We start from the raw sequence: 21,932 nt of genomic DNA, 5'->3' as shown, positions 1-21,932 counted from the left end.
GGAAAGCAGCGCGGCGCGCTTTACGGCGGCGCGCGGAGGTCGTTGCTGCAGCGGAGGTCGTTGCTGCAGCGGGCGGCGGGCGCGAGGCCCGGCGGCGCCATGGAGGGCGGCGGCAACACCAAGGGCACGGGCCTCGGCGGCCTCTTCGGCGCCGGCGGGGCCGGGTACTCACACGCCGACCTGGCCGGGGTGCCGCGTGAGTACCGGCGCGCAGGGGCGACCGGCGGGGCCGGGTGGCGGGGCTGCGGGCGGTATCCGCCTCCCGGCAGCGGGGCAGGCCCGGGCGGCCGCGCCGCTCTGGGCAACCAGCCCGGAGCGGGCCGGGACAGGGCCGGCCCAGCGCGGGGCGGGGGGGCCGCCGGGCCCCACGCGGCTGGCCCGGCCGGGACGGCCGCAGGTTCCGCCGCAGCCCGTCCCGCGGCGGCAGCGCCGTGAGACCGACACCGGTCACAGAGGCGGCGCGTCCGCCCCGCCCGTGCTGCTCCCGGAAAACGTGGCTGCCCGTCCGTGCCGCGTTTCCAGCAGTTGTGCGACTGAACGGCAGAATTGCCGCCGCTTCCCGCACGCGGTCTGCCCCTTTCACTGACCGGATGGGAAACTGTTACGAGGGGAATTGGTGTGATTCTGTTTGTTTGTTTGTTTTCCTTTCAGTAACTGGAATGAGTCCTTTGTCACCATATTTAAACTTGGACCCCAAATATCTAGTACAGGTGAGAAAATGGTTGGTTTTTATTGCATTGAACTCGATTCCATTGTTTGTACGGTCGCATGTGAGGATCTCAAGAATCCTGCAGTGCAGTGTGTACTGAAGCATAGAGCAGTTGAAAGAAAGGATTTTTTCAGTATTGTTCCTAATAAAAGCTTCCAGTGCCACGGCATCTAGGAGAAACAGTGTTAATATAGAGGATAAGACGGCTGCGTCAATATAAGCCTGCCACTATTGAAAATAAGAGGTCTCTCTCCCTACTCTGAGGCACACAGCCTCAACGCACCCTTGCACAAGTTTGGCATTTGTCACACCCTCCTCTAAGCCCCCTCAGTCAGTAAGAGCAGCCAGAAACTCTCCCCTCTTTTGATAGATAAGCTTTCTGTACTGTGATGAGTTCAATCAGTTTTCAGTGTTCCACCAAACCCCAGACCTGATATAGGGCTTGTCATCATGTGTGCTGTCATCACAGCAGCAGCAAATTTCACACCACTTTCCTTATGTCATTTCACAGCTGAAGGGAGACAATCATGAAGCAGAGATTTCTGTTTTATTCTACAGAATAATGTAGCTATCGTACTTACACAACTTAATATTGGTTAACATAACATGATGGCCCATAGACCATTGATTTTCCATAAAGAAAATAAAATAATTTAAAATCTTATAATATTTTTCTTTCTCAGCAGTATTAACTATAGCTGAAAAGGTTTAAGTTAATCCAATAAGGATGCATGTTTTAATGATTTTATTTTGTTAATATTTTCTTTATGTTTATATGCGTATGGCTTACATTTTCTGAGAACATGAAATTTTGCAGAAGTAGCACTGAGGGTCAAGAGCTGTGTAGTATCTACTAATCTGTTTGCCTTTTGTTTCATGGTGCGCTGCGCCACTGCTGCTTTGGAAAGGAAAAGGCTCTGAAGGCAGTTCTAGGAGCTGCTGTTTATATTTCTCTTTCATTAGAAGCTGTTGTAGTCAATATTACAATGTAACTCTCCCGTAATGGTAGAAAATGGGATATGCCTCTCTTTGAAGCTGATTCACTAGCATGATTATCTTGCCTGCTGCTGTTATTTAGACTTCTTCCAAAAATACCGTCTAAAGTTGTAGAGTTAGTACAGTATATCTGGGATCATGTTAGTGTTAAAAATGGTATAACAGTTTTTGGAACAAAGTGTGTGTGTATACTAATAGTTGTTTCAGGTTTTTTGTGGGGTTTATTTGTTTTTTGTTTTGTTTTGGTTTTTTTTAAAGCTTGTTTTGAAAGAAAATAAGGTATTTGCATTAGTGTCATGAGTAACTTACAGAACAGTTTAAAAATAACTTTAGAGGCTACAGTTTGTGCTGTTACACTTCACCACTCTGTGTTTAACACTAGTAAGTACATTGAAATAAAAGGGAATGCCGTTTTTTTTTTAACTTGAACAAGTTGCCCAGACAAGCTGTGGTGTCTCCATCCTTGGAGATGCTTAAAACGTGGGTACAGTCCTAAGCAGCCAGCCCTAGCTGACCCTGCTCTGAGCAAGGGGGTTGCATGAAACAGTCTGCGCAGGTCCCTTAATGACACGAGGGTTCTATGGACTTCACGACACGATCAATATGATCATCATGAGCCATTTATTGTTAGTCACACAGAAATATTTATACTTCTTCAACATACTATTTTTAGGTTACAACTTACAGGGTTACATAATACATCTATTTTTCTATTTGAACAAGAAAACAGAAAGCAGCATTACTCAGTTATTATTATCAATCACAAGAAAGCAGAACCTTATCTATTTAGCAAAAGCAAGCAGTAGAGGTCTTATCCATTTGGCAGAAGCAAATGGTTCAGGATGCAACTTGCAGTTACGTAATTGCGGTCACACAGACCTGGGTGCTTTCCTCCCTGCACCTGCGTGAGGGAGTTTCTCTCCTCCTGCTGTTTTTCTACATTCCTGGCTTACAGTACACAATTACTATTTTTGAAATACTGGGTTGTTCACATTAGGATGACCAAAGTCCTGTAAAAACTCAGCAACACCTTAACTGTTCAGTGATTCAAAAAATTCAAGGAAAAAGATGTAGCCAATATTTTAAAATACGAGAACTTAAAGTCTTAGCCTTTAAAATTGGTTTGTCTGTGAAGGTGTGCGTGGAGGGGTGAGGGTGTCCTGTATTTAAAGACCATCTATTTGCTTTCAGAATGCAGAGAGAAGGTCAGCCTTTTTGTTGAGAATTTTAACATTTTGATCGTGGCCTTCCCACGATAACAAATGCTACAGTGGTTCTCTTCACTTTAAAACCCACTTTCTTTGTTAGTCCATCAATACAGGCACAAACTGATGTGTTTTCTGCAATGCTTTTGTTACCTTCAGCAGGTGTCTGTTATAGAGCAGGCCTAGAGGATGTGCTTCCTAGGTGTTGTTTCTATAGAAACAGAGAGGTTATATACAGACAGCAATTGCTTCATCTTGACTTTTTGGACAGTAAGAAAAACTATAAGAAACTGCCAACTAGTGTACGCAGTGAATTTCTCCAAATATCCCATTACAGGGAACATAGAAACCATATTATAGGTTCAGTTTATTCATACAGTATTCACAGTTTTAGAAGCTGTGTATTTTTTCTGTATTGCCATCCACATTTAGTGCCAAGTGTGGACTAAGAAAACCCCTTAGAATGCAGTTACTTGAGCCTGCAGTTTTTGCTGTCATATGTCAGTTAAATGGGGCGTGAATAATACAACTGGAAAGCACACAAGCATAAAAAGAGATCTTACTGCTTTAGCACCTTATCAATGTGTGCATCTTCTCAAGGTCTCATATTGAAAAAGTGCTTTGGCCCACCTTATCTCTACACATATGCTAGTTATCAGCCCATTTCGCCAGCTTTTTAGACAAATCTGATTTATGAGAACACAAGCCTGTCCCTGTGAGAAAAAGATGCATGAGTAAAAAAAACCCAAACCCACTAGCCTTGCGTATTTCATGCCTGATCATTGCTAGTTTTGAATGTATTCCTTTTTTCATGTCTTTGAAATAGGTCACTTATTTCAGTGGCAGGAAATACTTTTCAGTACAAAGGCAGTTTTTCTTTAGTGTCAGAGTAGTGGAAAACCTTAAAGCATTACTGCATCAGTCTAGTTTGCTCCGTGAGGAAACAGGGCTGCATAATCAGACAACAGGAAATTTTTTAGAGGGCAATGAGTCTTGTATTTCCTGCTGCAAGGTATGATAAATAATTAAGCAAATAGTTATTTTTTTTAAAAAAAGGAAAGAAGAAAAAAGAAACAAACCAACAGGCCACACAATACACACAATATGATTCTTTGGCTGCCTGATGTAGTTTGTAAAAAGGACAGCTAGGAAAAAAAAAAAAAGCTTTCAGTTTATCTTTCTGAAGTCTTTTTTTAATTGCTATTAAAGCATACACATAATGTATTCCACCTCTGTGCTGCTGTACACAACAGTTTTCCAGAAATTCTGGTTGTATCTGTTTTTAATTTAGGTCATTGTAACTTTGACAAGACCTACATTTTAAAGCAGGTACACTTGGAAAATACAGAAGTGTGTGTTTGTCTTGTTTTCCCCCAGGATACAGATGAGTTTATCTTGCCCACAGGAGCCAACAAAACACGAGGCAGATTTGAGTTGGCCTTTTTCACCATCGGAGGATGCTGTATGACAGGTGGGCAGTTGTGTTTTTCACTTTTCCCAGCTGTCCAGGTAACACTGACGAGACTGTAAATGTCTTGTTCTGCACTCTAGTCTTACATAAACAGCTATTTGACTTCAGTCTGTACACTGAGGTGTATTCTTGGTATTTACTTCTGATATTGTTCTTTGTGTTCCTTTGTTTTTTACCTTCTTAAAAAGTAATAACTCATTATGCTAAATAGGGGCAGCATTTGGTGCGCTGAATGGTTTGCGACTTGGCTTGAAGGAGACACAGAATATGGCATGGTCAAAACCTAGAAATGTACAGTAAGTATTTAATCTTAAAAAAAAAGTACACCTTAGTGACAGAGTTGTTTCTTCCAGCTTGTACAACATTAGCTCTGAATATACTGCAAAAATAAGTATATTTTTATGTCATTAGTGGGGACAAATTAGAGTCAGTGTTTGTCTTCTTCAAGTTATAAAGCGTTCTTAGTTACAATGAGCATTTTGCCTTTCATTTAGTGACAATTGGTATGTCTCCTGACCTACTTTAAATATTTGAGATTTACTACTTTGATATTTACTAGAAATCTACTTCGAAGGCAAAGCAGTGTTTTTCTATGTCAAAATATTCCCAGAAGCAGCACAGTTTGTTTCTTGCTGTCACTTATCGGAGAGCAAGTTCTCTCTTCCAAACTTTCCAACCAAACCCAGGAAGAGATTAAAATGCAGAAGCTGGGCCTGCCCGGGTTTGCATTAGGGATGACAGAGGCACATGCTACTGAGCAAGTGGAAGTTGTTCTGGTTACAGTATCCACAAACACCCATGGCATTCCCATGTTTTCACCTTAACCTGATCATTTGAAAGGACACAGTAAAGATAGGAACACATTTTTTCCTGCAGTGTGCTTCTCCTTCTAGAATTATTAGTAGTTCAGACATAATACAAGAAAACTTAAGTGCTTGTGAAGGAGACGTAGGAAACTAGAGGGGTGAAATAACTGGGGGAAACCATTTTCAATCCCACAGTACTTTGGGGAAAAGGGAATTTTAGAGGAGGATTTTAATATCTCCTAGTACAGTTTTTACTGGCTCTGCTCCTTTTAAAATTCTGTATTTTTCATCTCCTTCTTTACCATCTCTAGCATTAGAGATAGAACCACATTCCCCACTATAATTATGAATCTTCCATAATGTTCTAGATAAACAGGATTTTATTTTACGTGTTCGGAATGAACCAAGTCAGACAGAACATGTTGTTGAGTGAGAAGGTTGGAGGGTTGAGCCCAGCAGGTGGCAGGCACTGCACACGCTGCTGTTGGTCCTCACCCTTCACAGGAGAAGGCCTGTTGAAAGTCATCACCTTGAAACTGTGTGCCAAGTTCCTTCCATGTTTTCCTAATCAAATGCAGGGAAGAGACTTGCCTAGCTAGATTTCCTTCAAATTTATGCTTAACCTACACAGATTTTTTTTTTTTTGGTGAATTTGAATTTTGCTGGTAATCCCCTGTCACCAAAATCTCATAGTATGTCATGGTAGTAAAATGATGAATTTTCTCATCAATTCAGAGTTAATGTAATGTTACAAAATGAGGGTGGGGGTTGTAATTAGAGGGAGATTGTCAATAATCTAGCCTCTTGGATTTTTTTCTCATTTCAGAATGAAGTTTTTCGTTATTGTTTAGTTCATTACCTAACCATATTCAGTAATGGCCTGTGTCTCCTAATGAAAATTGTAAAAAACAAAGAGGTAGTGGAAAATGAACTCAAGTCAGAAGGAACATAATGTGTGACACTTTCGTTGCTTCAAATGATAAACTAAGTTCCAGTGGTAGTCAGCTGTCCAGAGCAGGACTGTGCCTGTGATAGTGTTACACTGCTGGGAGATAAAGATCAGTCACTTATTCTGGCTGCCGTTGTCACCGTTCTGGAGACAGCTGGTGCCAGAACAAAGTGGCACTGTGCTTCCCTGAGAGTGCACTAAGGATTTGTTCTCCCTCTTTAGTGCTAGTCTGGAAGCGTACATACAGAAATACTCCGGGTACTTTACCTTTTCTTAGTTTGACAAATGGCAATGCAAAAGACTGTTTCTTTTCTTCCTGACTTGCTTTGGTTCAGCCTTGCTTTGGATCACCACACTCCCTGACACATGGTCCCTGTGTTGCTTGCAGCTTCTTGAAGAGCAGTAGCTTTCTTGGAGCTCTTTCACCCAGTTAAGTCAGCATAAGTGTATCAGTCATTCTCAGTAGTTATGTGTAATCACCATGTCAGGAACATTTATCAACCATCATAAACACTACCTCAGTGTCAATACAGAGAGCTAAATGTTTTAAAACCTTTTTAACTCTTTTATAGAATTCTAAATATGGTGACAAGGCAAGGAGCGTTATGGGCTAACACACTGGGATCTCTGGGTAAGTAAGCTCATTATCTTGTAAGAAAAACAGTTTAAAGATGTAACTGTTTGATGTGAAAGTGTATTCTCTAAATTTTCATTATGAAATCCATAAGGAAAAACTGCAGGATTTTTTTTCTTTGGTACATGAGGGCATTTCAGTAGACATTGAAAAGGAAATTGAAGGCTAGATTAAGATTTGAAGCTTAAATAGCAAAAAGCCTGTAATTTACCCCCCACATTTTTAGTATACTACAAACAAGAACTCTAGCTATGGAATAACTGAAAATTATAGGTAACTCTTACTTGTCAATAATTTCCAGTTAATTCATGATTTGTAATTGGATACTTCTGAAATAACTTTATAACCTAAGAAGAGACTCTAGTCATGTGAGCAACTTCCTGATGTCTGTTTCCAGTTAAGAGTCAACAAAATGTTTATTTGTAGAAGAAATGTGATAGTGACTTGAAGACTTAGCCTTTTATCATGGTAGCTTGGCTAGGAAAATCACATATGGTATCACTCACTTTAAATCTAAACATTGCTTGTAAGTAATACACATTAGAAATAAGAGAAAATAAAATTACCAGAAGCCTGATGTGTGAGAAAGAAACTTCTGTGAACTGAGGTTTGGAGGGGAAGGGGGACAGGAAATACAATCACATTGGTTGCCTTGGAATAACTAATGCCCTATGGAATACAAGCTCCTTGGCTACTTCCTCCCCAGTCTTAAAAGAGCAAAGGGTGCTCAGTTACTTTGAAAGGAGAAATCCAAAACTGATTATTTTGAAGATTCATGATGGAACTCATTGCCTCACAAAGTGGTAACAGACGAGAAATTAGCAGTGTTTAAAACAGATTACATCATGTTATAACCCAGTGTACATATATTTGAATTTTGAAAAATGCAAAGCATAGGCCAAGTTGCATTTATTACATTTTGTTTCAGTATTATTTCTAAAGAGTAGATAAGCTTGCCATTTAATGCTGCCATCAGCTTTTGAGGCATAATACAGAGGCTATGGTTGGAGAGGGGATTCTGAACTACAGTGAGAATGGCACTTTTCCTAAGAGGTGCATATTGCCTAGTGAGACTTGTGGGATTTTTTTTCTTTTCTATTCCAAATCTAATCAAAACATGTCTGAAAACCGAGATGTGGGCATACTGCAGTTCAAGGTTCCAGGTTAAGTGACACATTAACATGTTTTTTCAGCTGTGTTTGAAGAAAGATTACTCAAGAAAGTGTTTGTGCATTCCAGTAACAAATTGTTATTTTTCTAATGAAATATGGCCTCCCAAGTCAGAGTTAAACAGAACTTGGTATTTTGGGATTTGGTTTAGCTCTGCCTTGTCCTAGCTACCAGAGAAGCTTATTTCAAGGAGCTGAAGTATTTCTGCATCTTCCTCGACTTGTGCGGCATTTCTGTACCTCAAAGATTCCTTTTGTCACTACTGACAATTTTTGCCATTCTGTTCCTGAACAGAGGTAGCAACATCTGTGTTAAAGTACTTTTTAAAATGTTGAATTCAGCTTTTCCTTCCCCACATTGTTAATACTACATGCTACTAAGACAAGGTAAAATACCACTGCCTCTGCTGAACTCATCAACACTCATATAGTTGCTTTTGAAGGATTTACAGGTTTTTTAGCAGAAGTAAAGATTTCAGATTCTTGGAGGACATGGGTGAATTAAAGTGTTATGCTGTTTTTATCACTTTAAAATGACAACATACTCTGCTGTTTCGTCAGCGTGAAATATGGTTATATCATGAGGAATAAGGATGGGGGTGCCTTTTCCCTTCATCAAAATGCATAGATTATATATGCAACCATACTAAAAACCCATGCATTTCTCCTTCTAATCCTTTCCAGGACAGTCCCCAAAGTTCTCCCAGAGCAAAAAGCCGTTTGGGGACAAAGTTATCATATTCGGGCAGAGGTGAAGCAGCTGTAAATGTCAAATCCCAAGCAATCTAGTAGTAATTTATAAGGGGAATATAGCCCATTGTACTGTGTCTCCCTCTTGCTAACATGATCTGAATGCTGCACTTAATTTGCATTTCATCTCAGTCGCACGTGGGCAACACTCTTCTCTGCTACCTAGAAAGTGGTGTTGAGTTTAGTTTCATGCCATCCACAGAAGACAATACAAAGCCTGCTAGTACGAAGGTAAACCCTTCAGAGTTTTTCAAACAAATTTGAACTAGCAAAATGGGCTTAGACTTCAGTCAGTGCTTTGTATCACATATTAATTGTGTCTTGAGGCAATACTAGATGTCATGAAGAATGCTACTTTATAACCAGACTATAACTAGAGAAAGAAAAATTACCTGTAAAGTAGAAGTAGGTCTGGAAAAAATACCAAAGACAGGATTTGGAACAGAATTCTCCCCCTTTAAATAAACAGGAAATCTGTGTTTCGGAGGTGTGGTCTAAATAGTTACACAGAGTCTGGATTCTAAGCCTTGTGTCTCAGAGAATGGGAGTTTTAACTTGAATTTAATATGTTTTTGTTTCTCAGCTCTACTTTACAGTGCATTTGGAGTCATCATTGAAAAAACACGAGGTGCAGAAGATGACCTGAATACCATAGCTGCTGGAACTTTGACAGGAATGCTATACAAAAGCACCGGTAGAGTAGCAGAGTGTTTCTAGTTTTCCTTTTCTTGTGTTTTATCCTGATTAAGATTCTTATTACTTTTACTAAACACTATCCTACTCGAAAAACTGGCAGTGTAAAAATGAAATTATTTTTTTTTTAATGCCAAAAAGGAAACAACCTGAATTGATGCTGTCTACTTCTGAGGTTAAGCAACAATAACTAGAAATATTAAAATGAGACTACCCTCTCTAAGTATAAATGAAACAGTGGTATTCATCCAGAACAATCCTAAATAGACTGTAAGGTAAAATAACTTTCCAAATGAAGGTTAATAAAAAAATTACGCTCTCAAGAAAGTGAAAATCATGAATGAAAATTTAACATGGATCCTTTTTTTTTTTTTTTTCCTTAAGATGGAATATTTTGGTAAACCAGTTTTACAAATTCATGTCATTCAAGTATGCAGAAAGAAACTAACATATAGGGTTATTACTGTTAGGGCTATTAGCTGTTTGTGAAACTGTCATCTTGTGGTAGGACTCTAGTCTTTGCATAGTGGTCAAAACCAACAAATAATGTTACTGGTGAATGGCATGCATTTCAGGTTCATTTGCTGATGCATAATGAATTGTTCGCAGAAGAGAGGGTCTGACCTTCATCAGCAAAATGCCTGTTAACACATATTCCAAGATCAACAATTGGAGATATTATAATTTTTAGAGGACTACTGGGTACCAGAGATTGACATTACCATAGGAAAAAAGTATAAAATTTAAGTACCTCGGTAAAGGTTTAGCTATGTGATTTACCCATACTTTACTGAGGAGATAATTCTAGAATTAACCTACGTACTTTTGCGTACTTAACTGAGCCTCAGCATCATAGAAGCATTCCTGAAGGCCATCTTTAGATACGGGGCAAAACAACTTGAGAGATCTTACCTTCCTGTTGGCCTAGATTAATTGAAACCAGACATAATTGGCTTGAGCAGCCTTCATAAATACTAGCTTGTGCACTTGCAAGAGCACATAGCTCTCTCGTAATCAACTACTTGGGATTTCACGAGTGATATGCCAGATTGCCAACAGCTAGATAGGGTAACAGTATAGAAATCTTACATTTTCTGTAGGAAGTTATCATTAAGAAGGAAAACTGCCATTTTACACTGCAGCAGAAGCTTCCCCTTTACCTTTCAGAAATACAGAGCTTGTGTTACATGTAATCTCTTTTTTGGCACAGTGCAAGGACGGATAAGTACTCAGTCACATGTACAGTCGTGTGACACTCCAAAGAATTTTCTTACCAGAGCACAGTGGGTCTTTTGTTTTGACCAACTTTTTGATCTACTGAGCTAATAGTAGCTCTGGTTAAGGTGAACGTAGTTAAGTCTGTGTTCATTACAGTATCCTATTTCAAGTGTGTTGTGCATATGAACTGTAGTGCACAGAAACTCAAATATGCTTTTCACCATATAGGGGAAATTTCACCTGAGAGGTGAAGGATTACTTCTGGAAGTGAATAAGATGATATTCACATCCGTTTGAAGAATTTAATTCCAATCTTATTTTCCTTTTTTTCTTTCATGCTCTGTCCCTCTTGCTGCTTCTGCCATGCTTCCTCTCCTGTCACCTTATACCGGAATGCACTTCCTAATACCGTATGGTAAAGCTTCCCCCTAAGTTATGCCTTTACCCAGCATCGATATATATTTATCTAAAAAAAAAAAAAAATCTTGAATATTTAAACCATATGCCAATGGTCAGTTCACATCTGTGGCATATTTCAAGATTGTAATTGTTTCCTGTGTTACACAAAATGCCATGTTGTGTTGGCATTCAAAAAGGGAAAATTTGAAAGCCATCAGGGACATTTATAAGTCCCTGTACTTTAATATCAGCTGGAAACTCCCAAAAACACACCACTTTAAATCAAGGCTGTTTGGTAATCCACAAAGGGTGGATCCAGAGTTGAAGGCAATGCTGTTCAAACACTCAGATTCCCCACTTCCATCATTCCTGTTTTGTAAAGAGATATGGAACATATTTAAGAAGGAACTGTATAAAGTATGACAGGTTTTTTATTACGACTTTCTGGTTTATTTTTGAACACAGCACTGATGGAGGATTCATCAGCAACTCCACTGCACTGAAGAATACTCTTGGGTACACTACGAAGCCTAGACTCAATTTCTGGAACAAATTAAGCCTTTGCTGAGGGGAATGAGTGGATAGGAAAAAAAAAATAGTGTGAAGACTTTTTGAAGACAAGATTTGTTATCCCAAACTGGTCCAAGTTTTCACAATTTGTCCTTGTAGAGGTGTTAATCATTACCAAAATGCCATCAGTTAAACAAAAAAAGGCTTTCCAGAATACCCATGGTTTAAAGCTGTTAGATTGTGGGAAGTTTTGTGCAAGGCTACTTAACACAGCTCACGCGTGAGAAGATTAAAAATTCTGCAAGTGAGCACTGTGGAAGTTCAGCCCTCCTGTGTTCACTGGAAGTGGTGTTGTCCACTGAAGTTGCCCCTTGCAAGTGACCAAAGCAGTTAAGTCCCCAAGACTTATGAAGGTCTTGCAGGGAGTGAGTCAGAATCTGTTAATTTGACACTATAAACCAAGTGTTAGCTGGAACCCATCTCGGGATACCGGATGGCTTAGATCAACAGATGTTGAATTGGTGTGGAAAGTAAAGCTAATTTGAGGAACTTGGAACCAGGACACTAGCTGATCCCTTTGACCAAAGTGATCTCTACTTTTCACATTTGTTTACTTACTGGATTTTAGCCCAAATGTAGCAGTGAGAGTACAGTACTAACTTGTTACACTAGACTTGCAATTTCATGGAAGCTGCGTTTTGAGCTCACAACTTAAGATGAATGTTGTGGGTAGAAATTAAGTGATGGATGACAGAAAACCCTTTGTGTTCCTTTGCCAGCGGTGTTTGTAGTAGAAGTGTTGTTGCAACTTAGTCAATCCTGTTTGAGTTTTGCTTTAAAGGCATCTGGTATCCTAAGTCCATGAGGATGGCTTTTTCCATTAAATAAGATCCTATTCTTTATTCTTCAAGCAAAGGCAGAAATTAAGATCTGTTATGCCAGGGTTTTGTTTGTTTGTTTTTTTAATTCTGATAAATGTTACTAAGCATAAGTATTAACATAAACATTTAGCCCTCTTGCATGCATTTTCAACCTCTTTTCTACATCAAATCTCTTCAGTTTGTTTTCTCGTAATTGTATTGGTCTCTGAAAGTAGCAGAGATCAAAGACATGATTGTCACTGTGCACTATGTCACCATCATTCCCTCCCACCATGAGAACACACATGGTTCCAGTCACCACATCACAAAGGTACAGCTGGCTGAGGATCTCACACTCCTGAAGTACACAGGATTGATCACTCAGGAAAAATATACTGAGCTAGGTGGGACTTTGTTCTGACTCTGTAACAGCCCTTAATTTCTCATTGAAATTCCTGTCAGAGACTTCAGTAAGCAAAAAAGTTAAATAACCTTTACCTCTTATCTGAGGGTTACACAGGTTGTAGATGTTCTTTTTCTTAGATAATTTTTTTTTTCCTCCCTTGAGGTTAGGGAAAACAAAAATAAAGTAATGCAGTGAACAAATTATCTGTTTACTGTACTTCTGTGCAGTAGGAACCTGATACTAGATAGAGCATCTCATGCCTTTTGCACAAGAGATGTTACATAATTTGGTATAAAACTGCATCTGAAGAGAAGGGAATTGCATGCTAGTAATAGCTGAAGAGAGAAGTTGTCATTTTAAGACCTCACAACACAACCCTGAAAAGTCAATACATTACGAATTAATTAAGAAGAGCTAAATGTTTTATTGCTAGCAGTAAACCCTGGCCAGAGCTAAAGACCAGTTTAGTGAGATTCAGTGGGTAGGAGTTCAGGGCAGTTGCGTTAGGTAGCTACTGGGGCTACAAAAGCCTCCTCTGTTTGGGCTCCATCTGTGTTTTTCTTTGGGCCAGACAGGTTTTTTTGCTTGTTTCTGTTTGGTGGGGAGGGGGAGAAAGGAGCTCGCAGAGTGCTGCAGGTATGGCCCTGGGATAGCCTGATTTTCTGCTTTATTTGGAGAAAAGCAAGTAAAGCGTTTGCTTCTGAACTTTGAAGTTCAGAGCCATCAGGTGTTTTAGAAATTAAGAACCTCTTAAAACCTGCCTTTAACATGACAGGTCTATAGGACTATTAAACAAATGGTATTTAGTGAAAGATTTTTGTTTCAGGTCTGAAATAAGAGATAAAGGCGAACTACAGGCGGGTGCTGCAGGTAATAGCTTGTCAGGGGTTTCTTTGTTACTGAGGGCTAATGTCTAAGAATACACATGGCCACTGAAAGCAGTGCAGCCTTCTGCCCAGCTCCGCTAAGCAGAAACAATGAACCAAGTTCTTTTGCTCCAGGGATTTGCAGGGTTCTTGCTGCCATTTACAGTAGCTGAAGTAGTTTCCTGTCAGTCAGGTTCTGTGCTTTCACCCAGTGAGAAAACAGGGAATTTTAATGATGTTTGCAAAGTAATTTCAACAGCTTTAAAGCTTCTGAACTTGTAAATTAAATTGTAATTTTTTTTTTTTTAATTTAGCCTTCACACCACGGTAACTACAGGAAATTTTCCCTGTTTCAAGCTTTGTCATTTCTATATTTTAACCACAATACTGTCTTAACTGCAGCAGTATGAAAGTGGAACATGCTTTTCTGGAATATATCTTGTTTCTAAAGCAAAGTTTAGCAGTTTCCTCAGTAATTTCTGTACCCACGTACTTTGCCCACATTCACAAGATTTCATAAAATGACCCCCATGGAGCAGCAGGAGGAAACTTTGAATTTTCTGTGGACATAGGACCACCCACAGATGTTCAAACAGATGTCTGCCTGATGGTTCAGAGGGTCTGGTCAGCTACCGCTATGCTGAATTTGGAGCAAAACCAAGGTTGCCTTCTACATTTGAAAAGTCAAGCCCTTTAAACCATTTAAAAATATTTTTGGTCCTAGAAGCCCTAAATGAAGAGAAACTGCATTCTGAAGATCTGAGGGAGACTGAAAGAGAGAAGGCTAATTACAACTTAACTATTACACTTCATTTGACATAAATATGTGGCTCTGGGTTTTCAGTTAAGGTATTTCTAATGTTTGCTGTTGGATAGTTCGTGCTTTAAACATCCCAGGAACTATTCCAGGAGAGTGGAGTAGCACATTCTGAAAATAGAGACAGTAAGGTTCCAAATGGAAGATTTTGCCCTCATATTATGCTATATAGATAATTATTTGACCCACTATACAAGTCAAGTTCAGTGTCAGTGGATCACGCCATGAAGAAATGCCAAGCTGTGCTATTAGAATGCTGGGTGTCATTACATACTCTGAAACCTCTTGTAAATGCACAGAAGTGGGACAGTGCTGTATGGTGAAAGGATGCAGCAGCTAAAGCCAAACAGAGAACTAAATTCTCCCTTAAAGAGCATCAGATATATCTTTGGAAACCCATGGCAGCTTCGCAACTATTGTGCAAGTTGCCTGGTCTCAAAATACCTGCTTTCAGAAATGTCTGTCAGCTGGAACTTTAAGTTATCTTGCCCAGACATGCAAGATTAGGGACTTCTAACCACATTTCTAGCAGAGTTTGTCAAGGCAGACTTTGTATCAGAGGCTTGCAGAGTGTGATTGCAGAGGTGGGGTGGGAATGTGTTCTATCTTGCAAGCACAGCTGGGATGGGAGTGGAGAATTTTTCTTCCTAGCAAGGTAATCTTCTCAGAGGACTTAACATTTCCTGCCCAGTAACCGGGTTGCATTCTGCAGTGCCTTACTGTTTGATGTCTGCCACATACCTGGAGGTATTTACCCAAATGCAAATCTAACCACTTAGGGAAGGTTTTTTTCTCCCCCTTTTTTTGTAATTACTGCAGATAGTTTCAGAAACCAGGTGCAACTGCTACAAAACAAATTACTGGTAGAATTTTGCAGTAGAGCCATGGGGAACTTTGTAAGAAACATTTCTTACATGTTTTCTTGTTGGATTTTTTCCAAATTCACTCAGTAATGCACCTATACTGACTGTACAAGTTTAGTTCCTGTTTGTGAAACAGACTTCCATTGAAACATCTTCTTCAGCAAAGTGCCCAGGTTGTCTGCAAGACCTACAGACTGCTTTAGGCCCAGTGATTGATTCAGAGCTGCCATCCTCACCTGACTGACCTCAACACATGAAAACAGTAACAACATTTCTTTGTTTTCTGAGCAGCACATCTTAGCAGCACCGTGTCCACATCGGCAGGGTGCTAGAAAGTAGCTCAGCTACCCAGCTTAAGAGAAGATACCCTTCTTGTACAGTCCTAACTGCCCACAGTTTGGAGCCAGGCTTGATCAGCCTTCAGCCCACCTTTCTTCCATAGGAAGAATAAGAGTTTAAGGGGAAAGGAGAGGAATTGAACCTGGGGGCTGAAGAAAGAGTCTGCAGGAACAGCCCTAGCTCTGTACTGTGTTGCATTCTATGAGGATGTTCCACATTTTGTGCATTTTTCTGTACACCAGAACAGTTAGGAGCCCTCTTTGGGGGTTTCTTCTGTTAAGAATTGCTTCCTTATAAGAACAGCAGAAAATCAAGCTCTCTAATGTTTTATTCATTTTTCCCAAAAGTAACAAGGAGTTAATATTTTTACAGATTATCTCAAATACTAGTTTTGCACAAAGTGTCCTTTAAATTTCACCTGTGGCTTTTTGCCAGAAGCTGCTTGCATACAGTTAGTTCTGTGTACCCAGCTGCAACCCCTTCATGTGAAAAGCTGTTTGTGCAACAAGTCCTATTTTTGATAATTCATCCTGAAGTTTACATTTGCATTGCTAAATCCTGATTTAGGCACGTAGGTGCATAAGCAGTATGGCTTTCCTTCGAGCTATTGAGTTCTCAACTGTGAACTCAGGCTTAGCTCCAACAAAACCCTTGAATCGGCACAGCTGGTCTGGCAATGACATTTCTAGAAACTATGGCTAGACATGGACTGCAGTACAAAGTCCAACTTCTGCAGCTTCTTGGTTTCAGTACGTGCCTGGGCAACGCGAGGAGGTTTAACAACTCCAGTGAAATCCATTTGATCTTGCAGCACCGGTGATGCAGTCTCAGTCTGGCTGACACCAACAGCCTCTTGCCCCACTACAAGCCTAAATATGATTCTGGAAGACAGCTTTATGGCCCGTAATGGAAAAAAAAAAAACCAGGTCACTGATTACTGAGATGCTTTTCTTTTCAAGTTTGAGGAACCTGAATTCCACTGTCGGTTTTACTAATAAAGCAGGCAGGTTTTATCTAGCTGTAAGTGAAAACTGGCCTTGTTCTCTACACTGTACACCTTATCTAGCTTGCTTCGGCTGGGATTGATAAACATTGCAGAATCAAATTCAGAGCAGTTTTCCTCCTGTTGGGAGTCATGCTCTCAGATGTGCCTGTGCATTTATAGTGTGTTCTGGGAGCTTTACTAAGGCACTTTCTACTACTGAGGAATAGAAACCTTCTGCTGTTCAGTAAAAGCAACAAGAAGTCACTGCTTCTGCCGCTGTACACCACAATAGATGGGTGGAATGGAGTTGCGATGCTGACTCCTAGCTCCAGCCAAGTATGCTGACTCCTGGTATTAGCCAAACTTGCCCTGTATTTTTACCTTCACAACTTGCAGAAGCTTCAAGTCTTGAGCAGTTAAAATTTTAAAAAAAATTTTTTTAAAATCACCTATGTGACTAATTTTTTACCATTGCAATACGATAGTTTTGAAGATTAATAGTGGTAAGAATAAAGAAAGTTGTTTAATATATGCCCTAGTAAATCCTTTCCAGTTGATCCCTTTCATCTACTTTTAGAATTCCAGAGGCCCAAAGGTAGTGATGTGTTCTGCGTGACGGCCCTCGTGAATCTCTGGTACCCAAGGCTATGTCCACATCAGTTTATGTTGTGTCCATTTATTTTCCTCCTGCTCTTTCTCCTTTCCCCCAAACCTAGTTACCATAACTAACAAATGTGATTATTATTCCTCTTCTGAAATCATGCCCTTGAAGCAGGAAGAGATCACAGGTGTCTGTAAAGACCTGTGTTGAGGACAGGTGCAATAGATGAAGTAGGACTTGGGAAAAGCTGTCTTTGCTTCGAGTGTTTGGTCATGGTTCATGCAGGCAGTAGTGGTAATGTAGTTTAAGAAGTCAAACCAGCAGAATTAGTGTCAGGATCAGGAACGACCTTTCTTGAGTCTGGCAGTAGCTTTCAGGGGAGGACAGAATTACCACAGGTTCCCTTTCTGAAAATTCATTCAGAAGAGAAAAACTGTGTTTCGTTGAGATTCCTCTGGATTTGAACAGCTTCTTGGAAGTTACTGTAGCTGCCCATGTCCTCAGATGTAACTTTAATGGGTTTTAATGTTTCTCTTTTTCAGGTGGATTGCGTGGGATAGCACGAGGTGGTATTGCCGGCCTGACGCTGACTGGGCTCTACGCTCTCTATAACAACTGGGAGCACATGAAGGGCTCCATAGCCCGGCAGTCCCTCTGAGCAGGGCAGCCGGCACTGGACAGAGGACACGCTTGCGTAGTCACCATCAAACCAGTTGCAAGATCTATCTGGTGCCCCTTCCTACTTTATTTACAATTAGTGTGAAACTGAAGGAAACTATACTGCAAGGAACCTCATGACATCGTGTAGCTGGACTGGCCCGTTCCTTCCCACCAGCCAGTCACTGGAGAGGCAGCAATATTTGTTGGACCTGCAAGCGAGCAGAGTGGCCACCGAGATAGTTTCCCTGACACGCTCACCAGCTAGCCCTGGGCCAGAGCTACGAGGCACGCTCCACTCCCACAGCTGTACCTGCTGCGCTGCCAGGTTCGTTGGGTTGCGGGTACTGCAACGGTAGCGCCGCGTAATAAACCGTGTCCGCGTAGAGCAAGTCACCGCAGCCTGTCAGCGTGTGGCGCCCGGGCAGCTGGAGCCAGCGGGAGCCTTACGCAGCAACTGGCACAGGGCAAGGCTTATCATTCTGGCAGCGCAGGGTAAACTGTAAAAAGGGACATCGTCATTAATAAAAAGGGTGGTACTTATGTGGTGATGTTTCTATGCTTTGCTGCTCCTGTTAAGACAAAAATGTGCCACATCCAGTGACTCTTATTTACAGCTTTGCTTTGAAGGACCAATTTGATAAAATCATGGGGGAGATAGTGCATGGGGGGGAAGCAAACTAATAGGGTGATTGTCTCCTGATACGAGGTGATGGTGAGGCAGACCAGGGCTTGACTCTGCGCCCATATTTACTCTAATAAGGAACTGGATGTTTCTCAATGAGGTACAGTTGCTGTTGCAGAACGGCTGCCATTAGATTATCAAAACACTTGGGTGCTCCAGGATCTCAGAACATGTTTAGCCAACAGTTAGAAACCATGGAGTATAAATACTCCTCTCATTACCTATTACCAGATTTTTAATCAGTGACAAGCTTTTCCCCCCCAAGTAACATTCGTAGGTTCTTGGCAGAATGAAGAGGTGTGATGAGCCTACATCTTCTCCAGTGTTAAACCACGTACAAAGCATTGTTTACAGATAAATTATCAGTAGTTGTGAATTATTTTGGTCATTCGAGTTATTGTATAACAGCTCATTCCTCCAGTTTTTAAATAGTGTCTATAAACAATTAAACAGGTCTGAGACAGCGTGAAGGCAGGGCAAGGGAAAAACAAGAAACTTAGTTCTCCGTAGACAACTTAACGCAAAATAAGAGTTTACTTGAGCCCTCCCTACTGAAACCACTCTTGATAACTGTGTTGCACTCAAGAAAACAGAAACTACAAAAAAGCAGTACAGAGAAAGTAGTAGTTCTTACCTTCCTCCAAGAAGAAACTCAGCTCTGTTGAGAAGCCTCTTTAGGAAGAGGTGACCTCCAAGACAAGCTTTTTATAGAGCAAGTGTGCTAGTTAACGAGCCTTCACAGTTGAACTCAATTAGCTTTGCTTGGATACCGAGTCAAAGTAGGTGCTTTATGCCAGCACTCAACAAGATGTAGCATAAAGGAAACAGGTCTTTTCTCACCTACTTTGTAAATGCAATTTTTTGTTAAGTTTCACACTCCGCTGCCTTTCAGTGGGCTGTGTGTTACTGTTGTGATGTCAGAGCGGGACCTTCCAGCATTTGAGTGCCATGCCACCAAAGAAACTGTCCTGCTCACTGGCTGCAGGTGACACAGGCACCAGCTGTTCAGTGCTGTTGGGTGGGACATGAGGAAAATGTGTGTGCTTTCTTCCTGAGCTGCTTTTCCTCTCCCGTTTGTGTTGGTGAGCTCCTCCCCACCCATGTTTCTTGGTCACTGTTAGTAGGACTTATACTCCTACACACTTGACAGTGTTGGACAAAGGACTGATGGTCAGTTTGATGGCTGATGGTGGGGCAGGGTTGCTTTTTAAGTATCAGAAACTTTGCAATGTATCTTTAGTTTTGCTAGAGACTTTTTCAGGACTGAAATGTGAACTAGGAGCCCTCTGCCTCTAAGTGAAGTGGGAAAGCTGTGAAGCTTAATAAATGTCTTTCCTCCTTTAGGTGCACTGGAGGTAATGTAGGAACAAGCTTTTGTAAGTTCGAAGTGGGCACAACTTTAGGGCTAGGCTGACTTTTGAGGCAACTTAGCACGTTATCTGGTCTGCAGTAAGCTCAGGTTTCCTGGAATCACGTGTCTCGGGGACAGAGCTGAGTGCAGTGTTCTGAAACAGCTGTGTTTCTAGGGTTATTAAAAGCTTTGGTTCATAACCTCTGTATATGGAGTGATCCATAGCTTGAGCTATGAAATAACCAGCACAGAGGCAGCAGTGAGGGAGGTGAATTTAAGTATGGAATACAGAGAACATATTTATCATGTTCCGTGTCAAGACTTAGTATTCACAATTTAATGGTGAACAATCACAAAGTTGCTGCTTAAAGCTGTGACCAAAAGTATATTCAAGTTCAGTAGGAATAAAAGGAAGTAAAATCAAGTTGCCAACAGGATTTGGTAAGCAAGTTCTGGTCCTCCCATGCAGTATTATGTAAATGTGAGCACGGAGACCTTGGCCATCTTGCAGAGCAGTGTTTTGTCTTGCAGTGCCAGTCATGGCATCTGGTTTTGCTGATAGAGCTGAAACAGCTTTCCATGCTGTGGCAGCAGGTGAGGGACTCTGAGGTAACAGGTGTAATGAAAGCTTTTTGAATCTTGTAAAGCTGCTTGTGTGTAGTCTTTGGAATGGAGAAAGGCAATGTCACCATTCCGTGTCAGCAGGTGACTCCTCTTACAGTTGGGGGAAATTCTTGACAAAATCACTAGTCATGTGGTAGGAGTCTCCAGCTTCCTCAGTGCAGCAGAAGCTGATTCTGAAAACAGGAGGGAAATATATACTAGGGCAGAGGAAATGGTCCAGTGTTCATAACTTGTTTGCTCTGACCTAACCTGGGACTGCAAAAGGAGGAGGGAACATCCATTTTTATGCTTTAACAGAAGGTTATCCCTGTGCTTTAATAAATCCTAGATAGGAAATCTGTGTGTTTTAAATGGAGCTTTGTACAATCTCTGAGTTTTGGCCTGTACTGTTGAACACCAGGCACCGCAGTGACAGCCTTTTTTGGTCCTTTCACGGCATCATTAATATGGGTCTTGTGTTCCCCTCAGGTGTCTCTCCCCACTGTCAGCCCTCTGTCACTGTCCTGCCAGCGCTGCCGCCAGCCCTGCAGCACCGCAGGTGTGCCGGGGGCGCTGGGGCGGTCTGGTGCCCCAGGAGCCCCACGAGCTGCCCTGCCCTGGATAGGTGTTGTACTTGCAGGGAAGGGACACCTCTGCTGCTCACGAGGCAGCAGCAGTGACTCACCTTTGTAGGGGATGTTGCCAGGCTCCATGTGTGTCTAGAAGGGGAAATGGCAGTTGGCCATCTTGACTGGCCTCGTCTGCACCGCTGCTGCCACCAGTGACTGACGGCCACCAGGCACTGGCCTTTCCCTGCTCCGACACAGGCTGCAGCACTCGGGGCAGGGCTGGAACAGCCCTTCAGCAGGCAGGCGCACGGCCTGGGGAAGAGTCTCCCACTGGAATGGGCCATAAAGCTCCAGACTTGCACCAATACATATATTATGTGACCACAAAGCATTTCAGTTAATTTGCACAGAAGCAGTTTAGAAGATTCACTTGTTGCCGAAACTCAGCTGAGGGAAGAAGTGGGAAGGTAACTGCTCCAGCTCCACAGGGATGGAGGGGAGAATTAAGCATTTTGGAGAGGACCCCATTCCTCAGTACAATCCACTAATCTCAGATTGCTCAAAAAAAGGTCTCCAGATGTTATCCAGAGAAGCCAGGAACAACTTTCTCTGCTCTGGCTACTCTGTCCGCCTTGTCTTTGGAAGACCTGCAGTATTTACTTCCCTGTCTTTGAAAGCTGTACTTGGGATACAAGTTCACAAGTTCTGCATGTGGCTGCTTCTAATAAAGAACCTCTAGTGTGTTTATAAAAACTGTGTGCGCACATCCACACATGAAATTCAAGGTATTGTGGTTGAAAGGCTTCCAGGCCCTGCTGTGT

The 21,932-nt window shown here is 41.5% G+C and overlaps 1 protein-coding gene and 1 non-coding gene across 2 annotated transcripts; both read left to right on the top strand.

The window, feature by feature from the left end:
• Positions 1 to 38: 38 nt before the first annotated feature.
• LOC135991138 (mitochondrial import inner membrane translocase subunit Tim23) lies at positions 39 to 18,446 on the top strand. Its single transcript, XM_065639428.1, has 7 exons — positions 39 to 196; positions 652 to 710; positions 4,288 to 4,381; positions 4,593 to 4,677; positions 6,709 to 6,767; positions 9,273 to 9,383; positions 17,789 to 18,446. Exons 1-7 carry the CDS (start codon positions 100 to 102, stop codon positions 17,902 to 17,904), a joined length of 621 nt encoding a protein of 206 aa, XP_065495500.1. The 5' UTR covers positions 39 to 99; the 3' UTR covers positions 17,905 to 18,446.
• LOC135991216 (small nucleolar RNA SNORA74) lies at positions 6,178 to 6,380 on the top strand. Its single transcript, XR_010606499.1, has one exon. It is a non-coding gene; the product is annotated as a small nucleolar RNA SNORA74 (small nucleolar RNA).
• Positions 18,447 to 21,932: the final 3,486 nt, after the last annotated feature.

The sequence above is a fragment of the Caloenas nicobarica genome, chromosome 7 (assembly GCF_036013445.1).
Source record: "Caloenas nicobarica isolate bCalNic1 chromosome 7, bCalNic1.hap1, whole genome shotgun sequence".
Taxonomy (NCBI): Eukaryota; Metazoa; Chordata; class Aves; order Columbiformes; family Columbidae; genus Caloenas; species Caloenas nicobarica.
The sequence above is the reverse complement of the archived record's forward strand: the minus strand, read 5'-3'. Positions and strand labels throughout refer to the sequence as shown.